The sequence below is a fragment of the Trifolium pratense genome, linkage group LG5, assembly GCF_020283565.1.
Source record: "Trifolium pratense cultivar HEN17-A07 linkage group LG5, ARS_RC_1.1, whole genome shotgun sequence".
Classification (NCBI taxonomy): domain Eukaryota; kingdom Viridiplantae; phylum Streptophyta; class Magnoliopsida; order Fabales; family Fabaceae; genus Trifolium; species Trifolium pratense.
The window spans coordinates 3,149,179-3,170,765 of record NC_060063.1 but is presented as its reverse complement, the minus strand read 5'-3'; the positions used below and the strand labels follow the sequence as shown (position 1 = coordinate 3,170,765).

Here is a 21,587-nt window from a genome sequence, read left to right as displayed (position 1 = left end):
CACGTGGCACTCCGTTAGTTTATACCCATTTTTTTAACATTTAAGTAACGGAGGGACCAAAAGCAAACAATCTTCAAATTGCAGGGATCAAAAGCCAACAAATTAAAGTACAGGGACTAATACCAAAAGTGAGTGTAACTACAGGGACCGATGACATATTTAAGCCAAGAATATAATACAGCAGTGAGAAGTCAATTAGTTCAGTATGGAAAATCATTAAAAGAAAAATGACCAACAATGAGGAGAAAATTAGAAATTAATAATTTAATTAGGTCTAGTTGAAAATTAAATACAGTTAACTGGAGACACAGGAGGTTCTATTCTTCCATGGTATCACTAAGAATTTCCTTCCCATGAACAGGACCATTTTCTGCTTCATTAAGCTCAGGTCTGCACAACTTTATGCTGGCAATAAGAGATTCAGCAGTGCTACATAGACCCTTTTTCCCAACTAAACTGACCCCGAAATCACGACTTAATTTTCTCATCCGGTTCTGGTCCCCTTCTACCTGACTCAACTCAATGACCTGCTTCATTGAAAGCAGTGCATAAAGATAAAGACTAGGAGAATCTGATACAGCTCCTCCAATTTTAACCCTTAGTATTGAACTAGATTCAAGATCATTATTTGGTTTTGGATGAAACAATGCAGAGAAGCTTCCGAAACTCAGGTCAGGTTTCACAAATAGTTTATTCAAATCGTCATTCTCTTCATCGATGCTTTTTGTTGTGTTGAATTGCGTTGAACTATTAGACTTCCTCTTTGCCACTCTCAAAATGTTTGCAGCCTCTCTCATTCCACTAAGAAATGCTCCATGCATTGTTGCAGGATACTGTTTGCTAGTTGCTTCTCCAGCAAAGAACACCCTTCCATCTCCAACAGTCTCTGAAAGTATATCATAATCATCACCCGAAGATCCAACAGCAACATAAGAATAAGATCCGTAAGCGAACTGATCTTTTCCCCATCGAGTGCAGACTGCCTGAACGGGATCTGGAACAACAATCCCCTTTGGATGAAAAATATCCCTCAAAACTTCCATCACCCTTTTGACAGACTCCAACGGCGACATCATCTCAAACCTAAGAGCAGCTTCTCCGGCAACAAGAGCCACGAGAAGCGGGCCTCCAGACACGGAAGCGTAGCTATAGAACAGAAAAAACTCACCCCTCATACTCAAGTCCTCCGTCAAGTGACCAAATGTATCAATGTTCCCACCCCAGAAATTAGTTGGAAACAACATCACTACCTTATTCAACAATCCAAACCCTAATCTATGAATTGCATCTTTCTTCCTCTGAGGAAGATCAGGGATAAACTGAATCGACCCCTTCTTAAGAACCCCCAAAGGCACAGTACAAAGCACCATGTCCCCACGAAAATGCTGCCCTTCGGTGCACACCAACACCCCATCACTTCCATACTTAATACACTCCACTGTCCTCCCATAGAAAATCGGAAGATCCTCAGCCAATGCGCGAACAAATGTCTCGTTCCCTCCGGGAATGAAACAATGATCACCACCCATCTCATAAGGATCATCCTGATCCCAATAAGCCATAGACAAATTAGACATAAGAGTAGCATTTGCATACTCCAAATTAGCAAGATGCCAATTCAACAACATCCTCTCTTCTTTATCCTCAGCAACTTTATAAACCCTCCGAAACGCCTCCAACGCTGTCCCTAAAGGAGCATCAACACTCTTAACCTCTTCAATTATAGCCTGTCTAAGCTTACAAACCCTCTCTAACAATTTATTAAACAAAACCTCGACCCTAGAATCAACCTCAGAATCAACACATTTCCCATCAGGCATATAAAGAGGACAAAGATCCCTAACCTTATGAAGCGGTAAATCTAATTGTCTAGCAAGAACACCAAGAGGGTTCCCATTAACACCAGTAAGAACACTACCACCCAAATCAGCTGCAGCTTCAAGTCCTTCATCACCATCACCGCCGAACATCTTTTTCGTCTTAACTCTCCCACCCGGTCTCATCCTACCTTCTAAAATACAAACTTTAAACCCTAAAAACACCAATTGTCTCGCGGCAACCAACCCCGCCAACCCAGCACCAATAACAATCACACTCCCTCTCTCAATTCCATCAAAAGATTTAAACTTCATCGATTTAATCTCCGGCGATAATCCAAAATTAATATAACCATGCTCAATCAAAAACCTATAAGCAACTTCAACCAAACCCTTATGTTCCGATCGAATCGACTTCACAGCACGATCATAAGTCAACCAAACATTAACATTTGATCGCCACCGCGCCAAAATATGATTCCGAACAACTATGTAATTCGATTGCTCCGAACCACCGATTGTTCTAACCACATTCGCTTCAATTTCTTCCTCCGTTAAGGTATCAGAAGGAAACCCAACTGAAATTGCAATTAGGGCTTCGTCATCACAGTCTTTAGCAACATCGTTTTTACGATTCTTCGATAGCGAAGTTGTTGAAGTTAATTCTGTGAAGAATTTCTTTCGACGACGTCGTTTTCGAGGTAAAGTAGGGTTTGGATCTTGTTGTTGTTGTTGGGTTGTTGTTGAAATTGGATTTTCTTCTTCTCGTTGTTGTTGTTGTTCGGAGGAAGAATCGGAGGAATTTTGAGGGTTAGTGATGTTTGGGTTTTCCGGTGACATTGTTACGTCGTCGTTTTGGGGTTGTGGTGGTTCTGAGGGTAGTTCTGTCATTTCGGTATCAATTGGTTGTTGCGATGGTGTTGCTGAGTTTAGTTCAGTATCGGAAACTGAATGCATGGTTTATGTTTTTGTTTTTTTTTTTGTCTCCGGTTTTGGTTTTGTTTGGTTGTGTGCTTATTTTTTATTGGTAGGAAACTGAGAATGGAACTTGGTATGGGTGTGTGTATGCGTGTACTTACAAGTTAGTACAAGTAAGTACAATACTCACACACTTCTCCTGCGCACAATCACTTGTGTTAGTGTTACACACTTTAAAATTAGGGTTTAAAAAGTAGATGTGGCTTGATTATTTTTTTTGTCTCATATATAAATATTTTTTACTTTTTAAATTTATTTAACTAGAACATCGACCCGTGCGTTGCACGCGTCTGATTAGCCGTAAGATATATAATGATAAAATAAGATATGATGATTCCAATAATGTAAGGTATATGAAAAAAGTTGAGTAACATTAAATGATAGTTCAACAATAATTTTGGATAAATATTCATACAAAGAAAATTATGTTGTATTACGGAAGACTTCCTTATAGACCACATTCGAAGTCGTAGTCGTATCTTCACCGACGTCATCGATGATCAGTATTTTTAATCATTTTCTAGAAGTAACTCTCGAAATTGCAACATACAACTGACCATGTGAAAACACTGGCGACGGAAGATATATCCCAACATGCTTTAAAGATTGTCCCTGACTCTTACTAATAGTCATCGCAAAAGAAATCATTATAGGAAATTGTCTCCGTTGAAATTTAAAAAGAATTCTCACGTCAGATGGTGTCAGAGAAAATCTAGGTATGAAAACCTGATCACCAATATTACTTCCTGAAATAATTTTTCTTTCAAGAGCATGTTTTCCCAATCTCGTAATAATAAGTCTTGTTCCATTGCATAATCCTAATTTTTTATTCAAATTCCTTAATAGCATAACTGGAACTCCAACTTTAAGTCTCAACTTGTGATTTGGAAGTCCCGACGTAGAAATCGTGTTCAAAAATTCGGGAGTATGAACATCATCCACTGTTTGACAGTTTACATTTTGTGAGTGGAGTATCACCGAGAAGCCTCATGTTTTTACTCAATGTTAAAATTTCACAAAAATTTCAAAGAACCGAAGAATTAATAGTAGCATGAACAACTTCTGGTCTTGTACCTTTGGGTATTACTGGTAGAATTTGTCTAAAATCTCCGCCAAAAACAACAACTTTTCCACCGAAGGGAATGTGTTTATTTTTTTCATCAACAGACTTGAGAATATCTTTTAAAGTTCGATCAACAGCTTCGAAACAGTGTTTGTGCATTATTGGTGCTTCATCCCATATAATGAGCTTTACTTTTTGTATTAATAGCGCCAAAGGGCTTTTAAGAACTATGGTACATGTTGAAAACTCGTCAACATTTAGAGGAATACAAAACCTTGAATGTGCTGTTCTACCGCCAGGTATAAGCAATGCAGCGATCCCACTTGAGGCAACTGTTAAAACTATCTCACATTTTGAGCGTAATGCGGCTGACATGGCCCTCCAGATAAATGTCTTCCCTGTACTGCCATAACCATAAAGAAAAAACACATCAGGTTTGTTTTCGTTAACTCTTGTCATGATTGTGTCATATACTTTACGTTGCTCTGAAGTCATAGTTGACATCAATCTAACATGTTCCTCAGCTAATGATTGTCTGTTATAATTCAATTCGTCGTGTATTAAACTATTTTGTATATCAGGAACTAATGATGTGTCTGCTCTAGGCATTGGAGGATAATCTTTTAAACTCTTCCCACAACTACGTAACATCATCTAAAAATCTGTTAGTGCATATTGTATCAATTGATCATCGGTTAATATTAAATCTGCAATGTTAAAATCAAAATAATGAGTATGAATTTATAATTGCACGAAACATATCCCTTAAAATTATACCAAATTGTCTTCTTCCGGTGTATACCAATGTAACCCAAGCCCTGATACGGCTGATATTGTAAAAATCTTTTAAAGTATACCAGCCATGCGTTAAATAAATATTATTGTTAATTTTTTCGATTAATACTTCAAATTGATTCGCGAACGGATCTACCAAAGTTGCGAAACGATAAATTTCGTGTCGAAAATCAGCAGAAAACATCTTCGGAAGCATCACTGCACCCTATAAAATCAATGAACAATATAAATGTTAGGAAAAAAGAAATTTGAGTTTTTTCTATTTAACAATGTTCTATGAAATGATGAATACTGCATATTATTTATTCCTTGTTAAGTATCAATCTAAATCTAAATATAATAGAAATCACTCATTAAATGCAAAATTGTGTCGTGTGTGAAAATCCTAATATCAATACTCGGTATCATAATTTTAATAGAAATAACATATAAAATAAAATTAAATATAAATAATTGAGAATTTTGATGTAAAAAACAATCTATTAAAAAATTTGGAACTATACTAACTTCGTTTATGCAAAACTCAACGCAGTAGGTCCGATATCTAATTTGCAAATCATTAACCAACTTCTCCCGATCAGATAAAGGATTGAGATTCAAAGGACATGTTTAAAATATATATATATATATATATATATATATATATATATATAAATAAAGTTAGCATAAAGTTTTAAAACAATATCAATTTCAGAAATAAAGATAATAAATCACAAAACAAAATGAAAGTTTATACACACCTCTGAGTAAATTAAGTCGAATTGTGGTGAAGTTGTTAACATGAGACATTGAAATGTGAAAGATGTTTTTTTTTAATAGATTTCAATATTGTTGAAGGTGTTATAGTATATATATATATATATATATATATATATATATATATATATATATATATATATATATATATATATATATATATATATATATATATATATATATATATATATATATATATATATAACTTTCCAATTCACACGTGATAATAACTTTCCAAATCTCGCATGATAATTATTCTCTAAATTTATGATCCGGTAGAAAAAAAATCATTGATCAGGAAAGACATAAAAATATTTCGTGATGAATAATATAGTCAATAATAATTTTGATATGATATACTTTTAAAATTGATGGTGCTTATCAATTATTGCACATAATTTTAATTACAATTGGTATACTTGCTATAGTGGTTGAAAATATTGCCTTGCACCGAAGGGTTGCAGGTTCGAATCTTAGTCAAGACAAAATTGTATTATTTTTTAATAAAAATTGCAAGATAAAATGGAGGGAAAACAGAGAAAACAAATTAGGGTTTAAGATTTGCTTGTGTATACAAGCTTATAATATAAGAGATAACTTATGTATCTAGGCTGGTGGTCCACCGTAGACAAGTGATCTACCAAATATGAATTTTACGAAATTCACTGTTGGATTGAAAGTTTATATCGTATAGATCATCCATAAATTTGTTAAATTTTTTTGAATATCATTTGATATGTTATTGAGACCCGTCAAAATTTACGTTATTTAATAAACCGTTAATCTTGATGTGTCTCAATAACATATCAAATGATTTTCAATTTTTCTAAATTTTTCTATGGATGATCTTTATGATATAAACTTTCAATCCAACGATGGATTTAGTAAAATTCGTATTCGTTATAATTTTATTCATGACTGGTTCACCATGGACCACTTGATGAAGTGGTCCATATTAAAATTTACCTCAACGGTGACTATATGGTTTAGTTCAAAATAAGAGGTAAACTTTTTTTCTTAAAGTGACTATATGGTGCGTTTGATCCGCTAAAAAATAAGAGACTGAACAGAACAACTTCTGCTGTACTGTGTTTGATTTTAAAACTGTTCCTGGTACTGGACAAACTAGGGTAAGGGACACGACAAAAACTGAAATTCTTGTCCCCCACAGAACCACGAGACAACTTTTTGTCCTCAGCACAAGTTGTTTAAAATAGCAAACTAACCTTTTGTTCACCAAACATCGTACAACACAAAAGTTTGTTCAATACCTTAAACATTTGTCCTCTGCTGTTCTATCTTGTACTGTCCTGTACTGTTCTGTCCGGTATTTATATTTTGCAGATCAAACGGACATAGTTCTTTTTTTTTTTGGAAGAAAGTAAATTTATTAATGATAAAATTAATAGACAAGAACTAAGAACTAAAAACAGCACAAATATACAAACCGCAAAAACTAAAACTAGACAAGAACACAAAGCATAAAACAGAATCCAACAATGAAAAGCTACAAAACTAACAAACTGAAGACCTTCTGGGTCACTAGAGAAAAACGATACAGCACAATTGGAAAACCAGCTGTCATATAGCTCTCATGTAGTAAATTAGGGATGTCAATGAGGGAATGTGTGAAGTGAAGGATGCTATTGTGATAAGTGTGAGGTGAATTAAATATCTTATTGTTTAGAAAAGTGGAGGTTGAACACTTTATAAGTGAAAGGACCTAACTTTTAATAAGTGTCCATGAGAAGATAGTAAAATAATCTTGAAACTTGTGTAATTAATCTTTAGAAATTAATAGTATATATATATATATATAGAGAGAGAGAATATCATATGAGAATGACAATTATATATATATGAGAATGATAAGAATGAATCTCAATTGTTAGATTAAAATAAATGGATGTAATTAAAAGATTTAATCAAGTCACTCACATATCTGATCCTAATTTGCTAACTGTTTTTTCATTTTTTTTTTCTTTTCTGTTTCATCTCCCAACACAACCTCTTCCACTTCCTTCTTCAATTGGTTGTTTTATTTAAAAAACTTTTTTTTTTTTTTAAAATGCACCATGTACAAACTTTGTTACACTCTTTTAGGATTATTTATGTAGTGAAACAAAAAAAACAAGATGAGCACCGTACTTATACTTATGACTCTTGATGTTCTAACATATTAATTAGTTTTTTATTAAAAAAAATATAAAGTTATAACTTAAATAATATGGTCAAGGTCGGAGAATCTGTAGTGGCAGAGGGTACTTCCTAGAACCCTGCCGTAAAATGTCTTCATGGTGCTTTGTTCGTACTATGCCTTTAGCACATCATAAAACATGATCCATTATCATTTGACCGAGTAAGGATCCTCTAACAGAAATGAAGATGTTCATTATTATAGTTTTGAAAGAAATCAATAATATAAATACACGTCTTTTGAGAATTATTAACATTATTTGAATATTTATATTTTGAGGATACTTCCTAGAATTATTGACATTATTTGAAATTAATAATAATATGTATTGTCCATTTATTTTAAGAAATGGAAAAGATCTCTACTTCATTTGACCCCGATATAAAATATAACCATATCATTGATTTCCTTACATGAAACAAGAGGATTTTCGCCCAATGATCTCACCAGGATTTCCTACCTGTCAATAGAGAAGATAAAATGAAGTTAAAAATAAAGAAATATTAGAAATTGTACAAAGAGAAGTGAGTTGAGTGAAAAATAAAGATTTTTATTTTTGACAAGATGAAAAATGAAGTTATGAAGTGTGATATTTATAAAATAAAATTAGAGTCGAATGTATTATTTTTAATAATTGTTATTTCACAAAAAAATAAAACCGCAATTTCTCATAACCCTAAACCCTTAAAAATACTAACCCTAACTCTTCCTAAAAAAGTACACAAAAAAAAAAAAAGAAGTAAAACTACATGCCACTCTTCATGTGGGCACTGGGCGCCATACCCCCACCTGGCAGGCCACAGGACCCAAAGGAACATTTTGAAAATTGTTTTCACAATTGGGAGATTTTGGTGTTATTTTAGGAGAATGAAACTCTCAATTTTTTTCCCCTTAATTTTTCTCAATTTTCACATCTCAACCATCAATTAATTTATCTCAATTTCTTTTAGATTTAAATATTATTTTATATTTATGGTTCAATGGTCTATATTCAACATTATTTCCTCAATTGTTTTTTCACTTAAGAGAATCCATTTTCTTATTTTACAGATAGAGAAACATTTAAAAAAAAATAAAAAATCTTTCAGTATGAATACAATAGTATCGCATAATAAAGGTTTCAAGCAAATAGATAGTAAAACATAATGAATTAGACTAATAACTTAGAAATTTAAAGAGGCTGATAGCTACCGTTTATTAGTTGGTTTAGTGGTGATTGACGCTTGATTTGGTAGAGAGAACCACCGTTCGATCCCTGCAACTGCGACCAGCAGGAGGCTGAAACCACTTGATGTTATGTTAGAACTAACTCCTGAACCAGAACAGTCCAATGGGTCAGATACTGGCGGTGAAAATAAAATTAAAATAAAAGTTTAATAGCTTAAGCCCAATAATTTTTTATGCCACTCCACTTGTAGTATCAATATCCGCTATTTTTTTTTTCAGCATGGTTAAATTATGATTCCAACCCGTCCAGATTGCAATTGAAAGGAATTGAATTGTGGTCATTGGTACAAAGTTTAATATCTATTATTACCATTCACCACCGGACCAATTAAGGATAAATTGTGTACTTGGTTATTGCTAGGATGCTTCCTTGTTTACTTTCTGCACACGTTTTCTCCCGCTCTCAATTTGACCAATTCTAGTCTTTTGTAAGACTTTCTGCACTTTGTACTGAGTTGTCATCATCACCCTCTTCTTCTTCTTCATCATCTTCCACTTCTAACATTAACAAAATTACTAATAATACAAATATGGAAGATGATGAATCACCACAACTCAAAAGTGTTGTTATAATTTCTCTTCCACCTTCAAATAACCCTTCTTTAGGTAAAAAAATCACCGCTTTTACTTTCTATAACCCTTTTTCCCGACAACCTCAACCCCAACAACAACAACAACCTCAAAACAATGATGTTTCATTCCAATCCTTCCCATCAAATCCTCAGAATCTGTTTTCATTCAGAAGACTCTTTCACAGTAACCCAATAAAGCTTTTCACTTTCTTTGGGGTTTTTCTCTTTGCCCTTTTTCTCTATGGTTCTCTTTATTCAACTGAAACAACACTTGAACTAAATCGTCTCAAGAATAATGATGGTGATGATGAACCTAGTTCCTTTCTGTTTCCCTTGTTTCCAAAACATGGTGTTGTTGGTCACAGGGATTTGAAGCTTGTTGATGTTAAAAGAAGGAACTTTGTTGCTTCTAATTCTAGGGTTGTGGCTGTTGATTCATCATCTACTGTTTTTCCAATCAGTGGCAATGTTTATCCAGATGGGTATGTTAAAAATTGTTGCTTTTGTTTATTTGACTTAATTTGGATTAAGGAATTCTTTTTGTTTAGTGCTTATAGGATAATGTGACTAAATCACGCGAATTACGAAAGTTAAGGAAATCTTTTTGTTGAGTGCTTATAGGATTATGTTGATTAAATCACAGAGAATTATGAAAGTTTAGTATGTTAGGAGAGAATTAAGAAAGTTGGTTCTTTTTATGGTAGGAATTGCACTCGGTACCACGAGGTTTACAACACTGACACACCTTTTGCATCAATCACCTGCGCTACTCTCTGGTGGTGATTAAGAAAGTTGATAGTATTATTAATCGAAAATTGGGAGAAAAGGGGACGTGCATTGTCGGTGTGAACTAGTCATAGTATCTATTGTTCTTGTTAGTTATACAAAATTGAGAAAAGGAGACATGCATTGTCAGCGTAAACTAGTTTTGCACGGACTCCAATGAAAGGGGACACATTTAAAGGGCATCTTATGAAAGGGGACACATTTTTTTTAGACAATTCTATATTTAGGGACGAATGTAGTACATAAATTTTGCCTTAGAGTGACATTGTTCTTTTCTGCAGTTACCTACCTACGCAGTAGTGCAAAAATATCAATACACAATTATATATACAGACAGGCAAGTTTTAAGCCAATAGGATTGAGGTCATACTCATAGGTTCAAATCTCCACAATTGTAAACTAAAAAAAGGGGCAAGTTTTTGTTTTGATTTCTTTGTTTCTTTTTTTTAAAAACTCGGTATCCGGTTCTAGGACCAACTAATCCGAGGGGTCCAATCCAAATGTCCTCTTGCAGGGGCCCCATTTAAAGCCAGAACAAAGTTTTGTATAGAAAGTTTTGTTTTGATTTCTATTATATAGAAAGTTTTCGCTGGTGGGGCATCAAATCTTAATTGCGGCCACATTACATTAGCAGTATTTTTTCACAATGATTCATAATTTCAGTAATCACACCATGGCTGCAAGTTGCAACCACAAGTTATAATAATGTTTTTACCCGAAAATGCCTTCATTACCTATTAGTAGAGAATTCCCTCAAATTTGAGGATTTGTGCGGTGAGTGGTCTTGTTGTGGAACTGTAGTCCATGTTAAATATAGTCCTAGGACTAAGATACTTTAACTATATGATAAGCTAGGTAGGAAGTACTGGTGTGTGGCTATTCCAATTTCCTATGTTGCATAGGCATCACTATGATGGCTTACCAACATGTTCTTCAATGCAGGTTGTATTACACACATTTACGTGTCGGTAACCCTCCAAAACGTTATTTTGTTGATGTGGATACTGGGAGTGACTTAACTTGGATTCAATGTGATGCTCCATGCAGAAGTTGCGCGAAGGTAATATCCAAGTTTGATCTATTACCTGCATAAGTTTCTGAATTTTATGAGATTGAAATCTATGTTTACTCAAAGGATATAATTGATACAGGGAGCAAATGCACCATACAAGCCAACAAGATCAAATATAGTTCCATCTATAGACTCTCTCTGCTTGGAAGTTCAAAAGAATGAATATCACGAAAGTTTCCAACAGTGTGACTACGAAGTTAAATATGCAGACCATAGTTCTTCCTTAGGAGTTCTTATTAAAGATGAGCTTCATCTTATGAGCACTAATGGATCCAAAACCAAGTTAAATTTTGTTTTCGGGTATAAATCTTCTTTTTGTTGTCTATTTTCTTTAAGGCACAATATATTCTATAACAGTCTTGATTCATTCGATGCAATGTATTTGTCATAAGGTGTGGATATGATCAAGAGGGCTCTCTTTTGAACTCATTGGCAAAAACAGATGGAATCATGGGACTGAGCAAGGGGAAAGTTGGCCTACCTTATCAGTTGGCAAGTAAAGGGATTATTAAGAACGTCGTTGGTCATTGCTTAGGCAATGACAGAGTTGGTGGTGGATACATGTTCTTAGGTGATGATTTTGTACCTTATTGGGGTATGACTTGGGTGCCTATGGTCCAGACCACGTAAGTATGATTTTCTCATCAATGCGCTTCTTTACCTTTTTATGTAGTAGTAACTTGGTTTTTTCGTTTGAGAAATCTACAATATAAGGGCCCATTTACTTTCTAAATTTTTTTTTCTCGTTATATTTGGAGCACCTGTTATTTGTTTTTTCTGATTCTTCTATAATTCATGTTCCATATACGCTACTCTATGCAGAGATTTATACCAAACTGAGATTCTTGGAGTAAATTACGGAAATCGTCAACTCAGTTTTGAAGGACACAACAAAGTAGGAAAGGTGGTTTTCGATAGTGGCAGTTCTTATACGTATTTCCCCAAAAAGGTGTACCAGGACCTTATTGCTTCGGTAAGTTTTTTACATCTAAGGAAAATTATGTACTCTTCTTAGTCCAATGTTTAATATGAATTCATTATGCATACAATGGAGCAGCTTAAAGAAGTTTCTGGGTTAGGACTCATTCAAGATGATTCTGATACAACTTTGCCGATTTGTTGGCAAGCTAATTTCCCAATCAGGTAAGAGAAATCACTCAAAAACAACTTATGACATGTTCATAAGTTGTTTTCAACTCATTTTCATAAGCTCTCTAGGATAACTTATAAAAACAACTTAACAGCTATCTTTTAATATAGAAATTGCTTATACATAAGAGTTTATAAGACAAACGCTTATAGTACTATATGCGCTTAATTAAGTTGTTTATCCAAACAATGTAAGACGGTTTTAAAATCCATGTTATATGCATGCAGATCTGTCAAAGATGTCAAGGATTACTTCAAGACATTAACACTTCGTTTCGGAAACAAATGGTGGATTTTGTCCACATTGTTTCGGATACCGCCGGAGGGTTACTTGGTCATTAGTGTAATCATCTTCTTCTAATACAAACTTTTATCTCCATTTCTAACTTGATTTTGTTTTTGGAAAGCCTTCGAAATTCTAATAAACTCCTTTGTTGCAGAACAAAGGCAATGTTTGTTTATCTATTCTTGATGGTAGCAATGTACATGATGGATCCTCAATTATACTTGGAGGTACTTTTACACCCTCAAGAAAAAACTTCATTTTGAAACTTTTTCCGCTAGTTTTTTCCAATTTTTTTATTCATTTATCCTAACTTTAATATACTTTATACTCTATTTTTTGGTGTGTTGATAAATAACTCAGCTAGGATTAGGCCATTAAGTATTGACTGAGTGAGTGCCATTTGCCTAATGGGACCGACCCGCCATAAGGCTACAGAGCCTAGGATTAATGGATAAGTAACTAAATGCCCGCCCCAAGGGGATATGGATAGGCCAAGTCACGGACTAACGGGTAGGCCCGAAATTATAGGCCACATGGGCCAAATATCAAGGGGAGCCTCTCCTCCTATTAAGGAGGCACAATCGCCACCTCCACCAGGCGAGGGGTGCCTATATATAGTCATTAAGTTACTCACGTTCTACATACCTACAGACTCTAAACCCTAGCTCAGCATCTCTGTTGACGACACTCACTAGTTATTTCAGATTTATCTTTGGAACTTCTATGATTGTTTATTCATATCTGTTAGTATTACTAACTTTTGCTAACTTCGAATTCTGACTGCAATAATCATTGACTAGACTTCTTTGCTTACCTCCTGAGCGAAATTTGTATTATCAGGGCTCGCTTCTCTAGGGAACTAGAAAATTAAGACAAAAATAAAACCATGTATATATGTACTCTGTCTAAAAAAGAGTACCCGTCCTTCACAGGAGAAGACTAATTGAAAATGTGGATGCATGGAATATTTTGAAAACACTTAATGCATAGCACAATATCAAATATTATTAAGGTTCATAATTTTTCAAATTTTACTTTGACAACATGCTATATTTTCCTTAATCTTTTCTACTCTTTTGTTAAGCTTGGTTGATGAAACATGGTTTCTTCTTAAATTGATAATGATCAAATTTGATCTTTGCAGATATTTCATTGCGAGAATATTTGGTTGTGTATGACAATGTGAACAAGAATATTGGTTGGGAGCAAACCAAATGTAGCATGCCAAGTAGAATATTGAAGAAGACTCACAATTTCTTAAGTGATAGTATATTATGATTCTCACCAAAATCTTAAATGTCATTCAGGGGTAAAATAGTCTATGTATAGGTACAACCAAAATATAGGAATTTGGACTAATAATGAGTTAATATCATATTATTATTAGTTTATTTTTTTTAGTTTCAAATAGTCTAGTAGCAAAACTCGATGTAAATTTATGGAGAGAATAAGAGTATTGTGGATTCACACTTGCGTCCCAGCATATAAAATGTTCCCACGACCATTTACCCTTTGTTGCTCTTTTTTTATTTGATAAATTTGTCATTTACTTTTGATCTTACCTTATTATAAAGGAGTGATTGGCGTCGAGCATGTCACATTCGTACGGTTGTTGTTGAAGTAGGAGAGGAATACTTGTAAACACGTTAACGCAGAGAATAGATAACATATCAAAGTCCTTCATTAGGAAGGTGTATATATAGGCTCCCCGTGTGAAGCAAAAGTCGATGGAGAAAATATGGCGATTGGCAACCTTGAACGAAATCGTGAATCACAGGCCTGCATTGTAACGACAGCAAAGCTTAGTTTTGTAGTGTCTTTACTTTCACAGCAAGATGCCTCAAGACTTGTGAATGAAGTTTTTGTCATAGAGTCAAATATTGTATAATCAATTCGGTTAAAATCATTTTTCATTAGCACATAACCAAACACACACTTAGTGTCTCTAGTGGAGGATCAATGGACAATTGACCACCTTTACCAAAACAAATTATTATTATTATTTTTTCTCTTTCACCACGGGGTCAGTTTCTGGCATCAAGTAGTTCCAGCACCCTCTCAATCGTAGTTACGGAGAATCGAATGTTTCATTACACCATAGATTTAGAGTTCAACAAAGAAAGACTTGGGATATTTTGTAGAGTTTAATGGTTGTGCACCGTCGGTGTAAATTATTTTTACACATACATCCAATGACGCGTTGTCACATCATTTAATGAATGTGACACATCATGTGTTTTTAATGACCATACATGATGTGTCGGTTTATTATTGGACGCATGTGCAAAATAACTTTACACCGACAATGCATATAAATTAAATTCTATTTTGAAATAATAAAAAGTGGATAATGAAATAATTTTTTATTTTTTAAATGATAAAGAGTTGAAAATAAAATAGATATGTTTTTTTAATCAAATAAATTTTTAATGAAATAAATATGAGATTTTATAGAGAAAACACAAGATATTTGAATTATAAAATAAATAACAATATTAACCAAGAAAAATAACAATATTTGTAGTTGATAAAATATTAGATTATATAGACTTTTCAAATCTAACGATGGATTTGAGTGGTACACCGGTGAGGGACTTGATAGAGCCCTCACCTTAGACGCCACCTCGGTTTCATATATGAATATTTTTTTTCTGCCAAATAGCTATAAATTTCACTCTTATGGTGAATAAGTGGGATGATCGGAGTTCAAACCCGGTCTCATGGACATATAATACAATGTCTCTGTCAACTCAGTTAAACTCACGGGACTGTAAGTACTAGAGTCACTCCCTTTAACACACTTTTTAACACATTACCATTAGATACATAGGTAAATTCTAATATGACCGCTTCATCAAGTGGTCCATGGTGGACCAGTCACGAATAACATTATAACGAATACGAATTTTACAAAATTCACCGTTGAATTGAAAGTTTAGATCATATAGATCATCCATAGAAAAATTTAGAAAAATTGAAAACCATTTGATATGTAATTGAAACACATTAAGATTAATGGTTTATTAAATAACATAAATCTTGATGGGTCTCAATAACACATCAAATGATTTTCAAAAAAATTTAAAAAATTTATGGATGATCTATACAATATAAACTTTCAATCCAATAGTAAATTTTATAAAATTCATATTCAGTAGATCACTTGTCCACGGTGGACCACCTTACCGTAACATTACCCATTCAATTAAGGTTACCTCTCATTGAGAAAATATTTGATTCATTGAAATTAACCTCTCGTAGTGTCTTGACTATTTGTGCTTCTAATTTTAACATCATGATTGTTCTTTATTTTGTAAATCTTAAGTCAAACACACAAAACAAATAAATAATCAAACTTGAATCGTTATATTTTCTATTTCCTCTGGTTCAAAATGAATCGTTTTAGCAAAAGTGATTGGTTTCAAATTGAACGTCTCTCACACTTTTCAATGTAGTATTATTATTTTAATAATAGTAAATAAGTTTAGTTTAATAAAATTAGGAAAATATTATCTAGACACATATCTTTGACAAATATACAATAAATATACTTTTTTTGTTTTTTTTTAATATTACTTGTATATCTTGATATGCGTGCTTGTGAGGGGAGAGAAAATATACATGTCAACTTTGTGTCTTGAATTTGTGTTGTAATAGCATGCCTGATAAAAATTAACACAGATAGTAGATGAGACAAATATTGTTTCTCATACTAAAAATGTATGTTTGCAATAATCTTTGAGTTCTAACCCTTAAAAATAACTATTTTCTAAATTCATCTCTAATTTTTAAGTATGTATATATCAATTATGATACGTCATTTTTTTCCCAATCCTCTAAGTATTTAGAGGTTGTATTTTTAGGAGCCATTGAATAACAATAAGATGAAAGCACACCAATGTTAACTTGTTGTCCAGCTATAGTGACAAACTAGGGTTATGCACTTATGCTAGAGGACTAAAAGACATAAAATTTAAACCGATAACATAAAATATAACTTTATTCATAACCTCAAGAGTGAGGCTGCAATACAATATATATATATATATATATAGCTAGGGTTTCCATAGTGGATCTAATAACAATTGGGCCATGGGCCTCTTGGAGGAAATACAAATAAGATGTTTTCTCTTCCGACCCCCCGTGATTCTTTTATACTCCAAATATTCCAATTTTGCCCTTACAAAAAACATCGGTTTGCAGAAACCGAATTTTTTTAGTACAAATTCAGAGTAAATTTCGATTTTTATAAACCAGAATTTATTTGCAAAGACAAAATTGGAAATTCAGGGAGATATAAAAGAAATACGGAGTTGGGAGAGACAACATCTACACATAATACTTAAACAACACTTGGGCCAATGGCCTCTTGGAGGAATTAGAAACAATAGTCATAAAATATAACAAGTTTATTTTTATTTTTTATTTTGAGTTTAAAATCCTTGTGCCAAAAAGACTTTTGTACCCTTCTCTTAGACTTGGATCGAGATTTTATGTGTAGATCACCCCTAAAACTGACAAACAAAGATTGAAGTGTGAGAGAATGAGAGAAATATAAAAAATAAAAAAAATACCAACATTATTATTACAAAAAATTATACTCTTAAAATTATTATTTTTAAACTTAATCTCTAGAACTGCATACATAGACAAACACCATCACTGCAAATTCTGAATTCATCTGGGAGATTTGGAGGTTTAGGACAGTCGAGATCAGTTTCACAGTAATCAATTCCTGTCAAATAGGAAAAATGAATGGTAGTAATATGAAATGATACATTGTATATAAGATAAATAAAAAAGAAATTTAGATTATTATTATTTATTATTTTTGAGAATATAGACTTACCATCAGTTACAATGGTACACATGATGAAAAGAAAAATAATCATAACACAAACAAACTTTAGAATTTCTGCCATATTTGTTTTTGTTTTCATGTAGAAATAGAAAATGGTATGATCATTTTTATAGTATGAAAAAAATTCATTCATATATAAAATTATTATTATTATTTTTTTTTTATGATAAATTATATTATTTTTAAATGTCTCTTAGGTATATCTATATGTTATGTTTGTCATTATAGCTCATTGAATTGATTACTTGACTTTTTTTTTTTTTTTATAGATGATTACTTGACTTTAGGTCTAACTAATATTTCATATAAAAATCTTGAATGGTCATATTAGAGCAAAATATTTTTTTACGAATCTTTCATTATTATTATTATTATTATTATTATTATTATTATTATTATTATTATTATTATTATTATTATTATTATTTATTTCTCTTTTACCCTTTCATGATACAAATGTGAAACATCTGAAAAGAAAAATTATAGGGTTGATTGGTTGAATGATGACAAAAAGACTATATGTAGAAATAATGCATCGATGAGGCGTATTAGACATATTTATTTATTAATTAAAAGTGTTATTGGACCAAGTTAAGCATAAAAAAAATATGAAAATTGCATTTGCTTTGAAAAAACAGGTGCTTGTAAAATGAAAGAAAGAGAATTAATTATGATATATAGTAGCTCAGAAACTAAGACAGAATTCACTTTCAATATTATATTCTAAAAAGAAAAATTTAAATTTTATAAATTTCAATATATAAATACAAGGAAATGGTCATATCATAGTTGAAATAGCTAGTAGTAGCAATTATTACATGAATAGAAATTCAATCTAGTAAAAATATAAATTATCAGTTATTAAAAGAAAATTATTTTTCATTGGTGTTTTGGAAACAGTTAATTAAAAAATTGAAAATAAGAGTAATGATTAGATAATAATACAGTACGAAAAATAACATATATTTTATTGGTATTATAAAATTGATTTATAATTTAGGTTACAACTTTTTTTCCAAAATGACCCATAATTTAAACCACAAGAAGGAGTATTAATTTTTTTTTTAATCAGCAAAATATTATTAGGCTTCCTCTAGAACAAGAAAAGCTAGAGTAGCTATAAAAATTAACAGACATAATCCCCTATTCAATACAAAGCCAGGCCTGTTCCACTCTGCAGCAATACAGCACCACAGAGCAGGCAACTAACGCCCAAAACAGCAACAACAACAAACTCTAAAAATCAAAACTAAAGCAAACAGACACCAAAAGAAAGACACCACCAAAAAAAACATATCGAATTAGCGCCGTAAGCAATTTTCGGGATCCCAAGTCCATTCATAAAACATACAAGAGGACACTTTTAATCTAGATAAACTCCATTTCCAGCTCAACACTTTAATCTCTTCCACCATCTCCTTAGGGACGTAAGATCCATTCGCGAATATAGAGCTATTCCGAGCCTTCAAAAGGGACCAAAGTGTTGCATGCCATATCATCATAAATCCCTTACAAACCTTGTCATTAGAAGCCGACGCCCGCATCACCTCAAAAAGAGAAAACAACGAAAAAGGGATGACAATCACTAACCCGAGCCACCTAATTAAATATATCGTACCACACCATCAAAGCACACGGGCAAAGCAAAAGGAGGTGAATGGGTGACTTGGCATTTCCAACACACCCCAAACACTCCCAAGGAGCATCCGAAGACAAAATTCCCCGCAAAACAAGGTTGCTCTTGGTTGGAATCCGATCATGTAGAAGTTGCCACGAGAAGGCAATGACTTTAGACGACGCCGGACTATCCCAAATATGCTCGAATACCACCATCCTACCATCATGCACATATAATCGCCGGACCGGAGTTCCTCATCAAGGTGTAAATAAGAAGATTTAATCGTAAACACACCTTCCAGATCCGGTACCCATCTCCAACCATCATCCTCCGTTGTTAAGATCACCATTCCTAAAAAATCTCTCAAAAGCACCACAAGGTCTTCCTCCCAAAGGAAAAGAGCCCTACACCAAGAGAAGGACCAATTCCAACGCTCCCCATCAAACTCACAAAGATCCTTTACCGTACTCTCCTTTTGAATAGAGAGAGAGAGAGAGAGAGAGAGAGAGAGAGAGAGAGAGAGAAGTCGGGGAAAACGCACCAACAACGGTACTACACCAATCCAAATTGAAGTCCAAAAATAAGTAGAATTTTCGCTACCCAATTGACGAACCAACGCCTTAACTAACCAATTTTTAGACTCCGCCACCTTTTCTAGAGAGCAAATATCCTTCCACCATTTAGATGCAATTGTAGGGATTCTATAACCACTCCAATCCACATTTATTAAAATATGTGTTTCATATTTTGCCACTAACACATCCTTCCAAAGTGCCCTTCCCGGTTGAAGAAGGCGCCAACGCCATTTAGTTAAGAGACTTAAATTAACAATTCTAGCATCTCGCACACCTAGACCTCCTTTTCTTTTCTTGGCGGTATTCTTAAATGTAATTTTAAGAACTCACATCATAAACTGTTAAGGAATACGTCAAATCAAATTAACTTTTTGCAAATTTTTATACTAATTTTTTCTTAAATCCTTCTTATAATTAAGTTGTTTATAGAAGAGCCTAGTTAATTACTCCACCCGGTCCTATATATAAGAAACATTCCACTTGTTAGATTTATTGTAAAATATATGTATTTAGACTATATTATTGTCTAGATACATCAAATCTACGTGTACAATGTATTTATATTTATGCATGCAAACTTTGTGTTCTACGTGGACTTTTATGCTGGACAAAGTCAAATGTCATATTCATTGGTTCAATGTCAAATTTATTTGTCTATATATACAACTTTTTACACCATCACAAAGGATGCATTACTCTAATCTCTACCTCAACCTCAAGCTTATACTGAACTTTCTGGAAGGGAGAGAACCTCTTTGATAGTGAGGGGGTTCAAATCCAGGCTCATGCATAATATATATAATGTCCCTACCAACGCATAAGCTCACGGGGACGTCCTAGTCACCTTTCTAATCAGGCTACAACGCATAATAGAAACATAGAGGCTCACATTCAGTATTCTCATCAAACATAGAGGCAATTCAAAATAGTCAATCTTAAGAAGAAACAATATTGTTTGATTCCAAATGCTACAAACATGCTCCAAAAAAAACGAAAAAAAAAAAGTCCAAAAAAGCTTACATTTTTTTGTCAAATAGCCTAGTGGCTAGAAAATCCACCTTAAAGGTGAATAAGTGGAGTGTCCCGAATTCAAACCTGAGCTCCTGCACATATAGTGCGATGTCCCTACCAACTAAGTTAAGCTCACAGGGACCAAAAAAAGCTTACATTACTTTTCATTTATTTATAAAGCAAAAAAAAAAAGTTTACAACATACTTATAAATAAATATTTACATTAAAAACACTCACAACAATCATTCTTAAATGTATATATGTATTGCTGAATATCCTTTATTCTGCACATAACTTCAAACTATTTCAATCTAAATACAAAATAAGAAAAGAATATGCTGTTTAAAAGACAATTCTGCCCTGATGGCTTCTCCTGCTGCCATGTGTCGCTTGATGACCATTTTGCCCTTAAGTTTACTTTTGTCACATGTCTAATTCTCATTCCCACTCTTTCTTCTTATTTGAATTTCAAATTTCAAATGTTGTATTCCCACTCTTTTTCTCTTTATATGCAATACAATCTTTTTACTTTATCTCACTTTTTTATATTCAATCTTTCTAACTTCATCTTTCTCTTCCATTTTGTCAATTTTCTAATGTTCAATTTTGTTTCCTCTCATTTTTCAGGAACATTAATCATTATTTGAAACAAGAATACGACTAGAGGTATATTATTTTTTCTTTGTTGATTTCTCTTTCTCTCTAACTTTGTTCTTCATATTTTTTTTGATTGATTTTTATTCTCTCTAACTTTGTTCTTCATTTCTCTATATTTTTGCATGAAACTTCAAAATTGTTCTCTCTACCATACACGGGTACAATA

At 33.0% G+C, this 21,587-nt stretch overlaps 2 protein-coding genes and 1 long non-coding RNA gene across 3 annotated transcripts; 1 reads left to right on the top strand and 2 right to left on the bottom strand.

The window, feature by feature from the left end:
• Nucleotides 1-240: 240 nt before the first annotated feature.
• Nucleotides 241-2,949, bottom strand: LOC123887493 (lysine-specific histone demethylase 1 homolog 1). The gene has a single exon (XM_045936818.1). It carries the CDS (start codon nucleotides 2,772-2,774, stop codon nucleotides 318-320), a length of 2,457 nt encoding a protein of 818 aa, XP_045792774.1. The 5' UTR covers nucleotides 2,775-2,949; the 3' UTR covers nucleotides 241-317.
• A 6,123-nt stretch (nucleotides 2,950-9,072) lies between these two features.
• Nucleotides 9,073-14,211, top strand: LOC123884122 (aspartyl protease APCB1). Its single transcript, XM_045933135.1, has 9 exons — nucleotides 9,073-9,887; nucleotides 11,134-11,251; nucleotides 11,343-11,563; nucleotides 11,656-11,889; nucleotides 12,086-12,236; nucleotides 12,321-12,406; nucleotides 12,641-12,755; nucleotides 12,853-12,925; nucleotides 13,843-14,211. Exons 1-9 carry the CDS (start codon nucleotides 9,364-9,366, stop codon nucleotides 13,974-13,976), a joined length of 1,656 nt encoding a protein of 551 aa, XP_045789091.1. The 5' UTR covers nucleotides 9,073-9,363; the 3' UTR covers nucleotides 13,977-14,211.
• A 2,459-nt stretch (nucleotides 14,212-16,670) lies between these two features.
• LOC123885398 lies at nucleotides 16,671-17,674 on the bottom strand. Its single transcript, XR_006801149.1, has 3 exons — nucleotides 17,548-17,674; nucleotides 17,344-17,433; nucleotides 16,671-17,212 (listed from the first exon to the last, which is right to left on the bottom strand). It is a non-coding gene; the product is annotated as an uncharacterized LOC123885398 (long non-coding RNA).
• Nucleotides 17,675-21,587: the final 3,913 nt, after the last annotated feature.

What these genes read in the sequence shown, in the direction of transcription:
- LOC123887493 (XM_045936818.1), bottom strand. Translation starts at nt 2,774, where the DNA reads ATGCATTCAGTTTCCGATACTGAACTAAACTCAGCAACACCATCGCAA.
- LOC123884122 (XM_045933135.1), top strand. Translation starts at nt 9,364, where the DNA reads ATGGAAGATGATGAATCACCACAACTCAAAAGTGTTGTTATAATTTCT. An exon ending in GGCAATGTTTATCCAGATGG is followed by an intron (nt 9,888 to 11,133) that starts GTATGTTAAAAA and finishes TCTTCAATGCAG; the next exon opens with GTTGTATTACACACATTTAC. An exon ending in CATGCAGAAGTTGCGCGAAG is followed by an intron (nt 11,252 to 11,342) that starts GTAATATCCAAG and finishes TAATTGATACAG; the next exon opens with GGAGCAAATGCACCATACAA.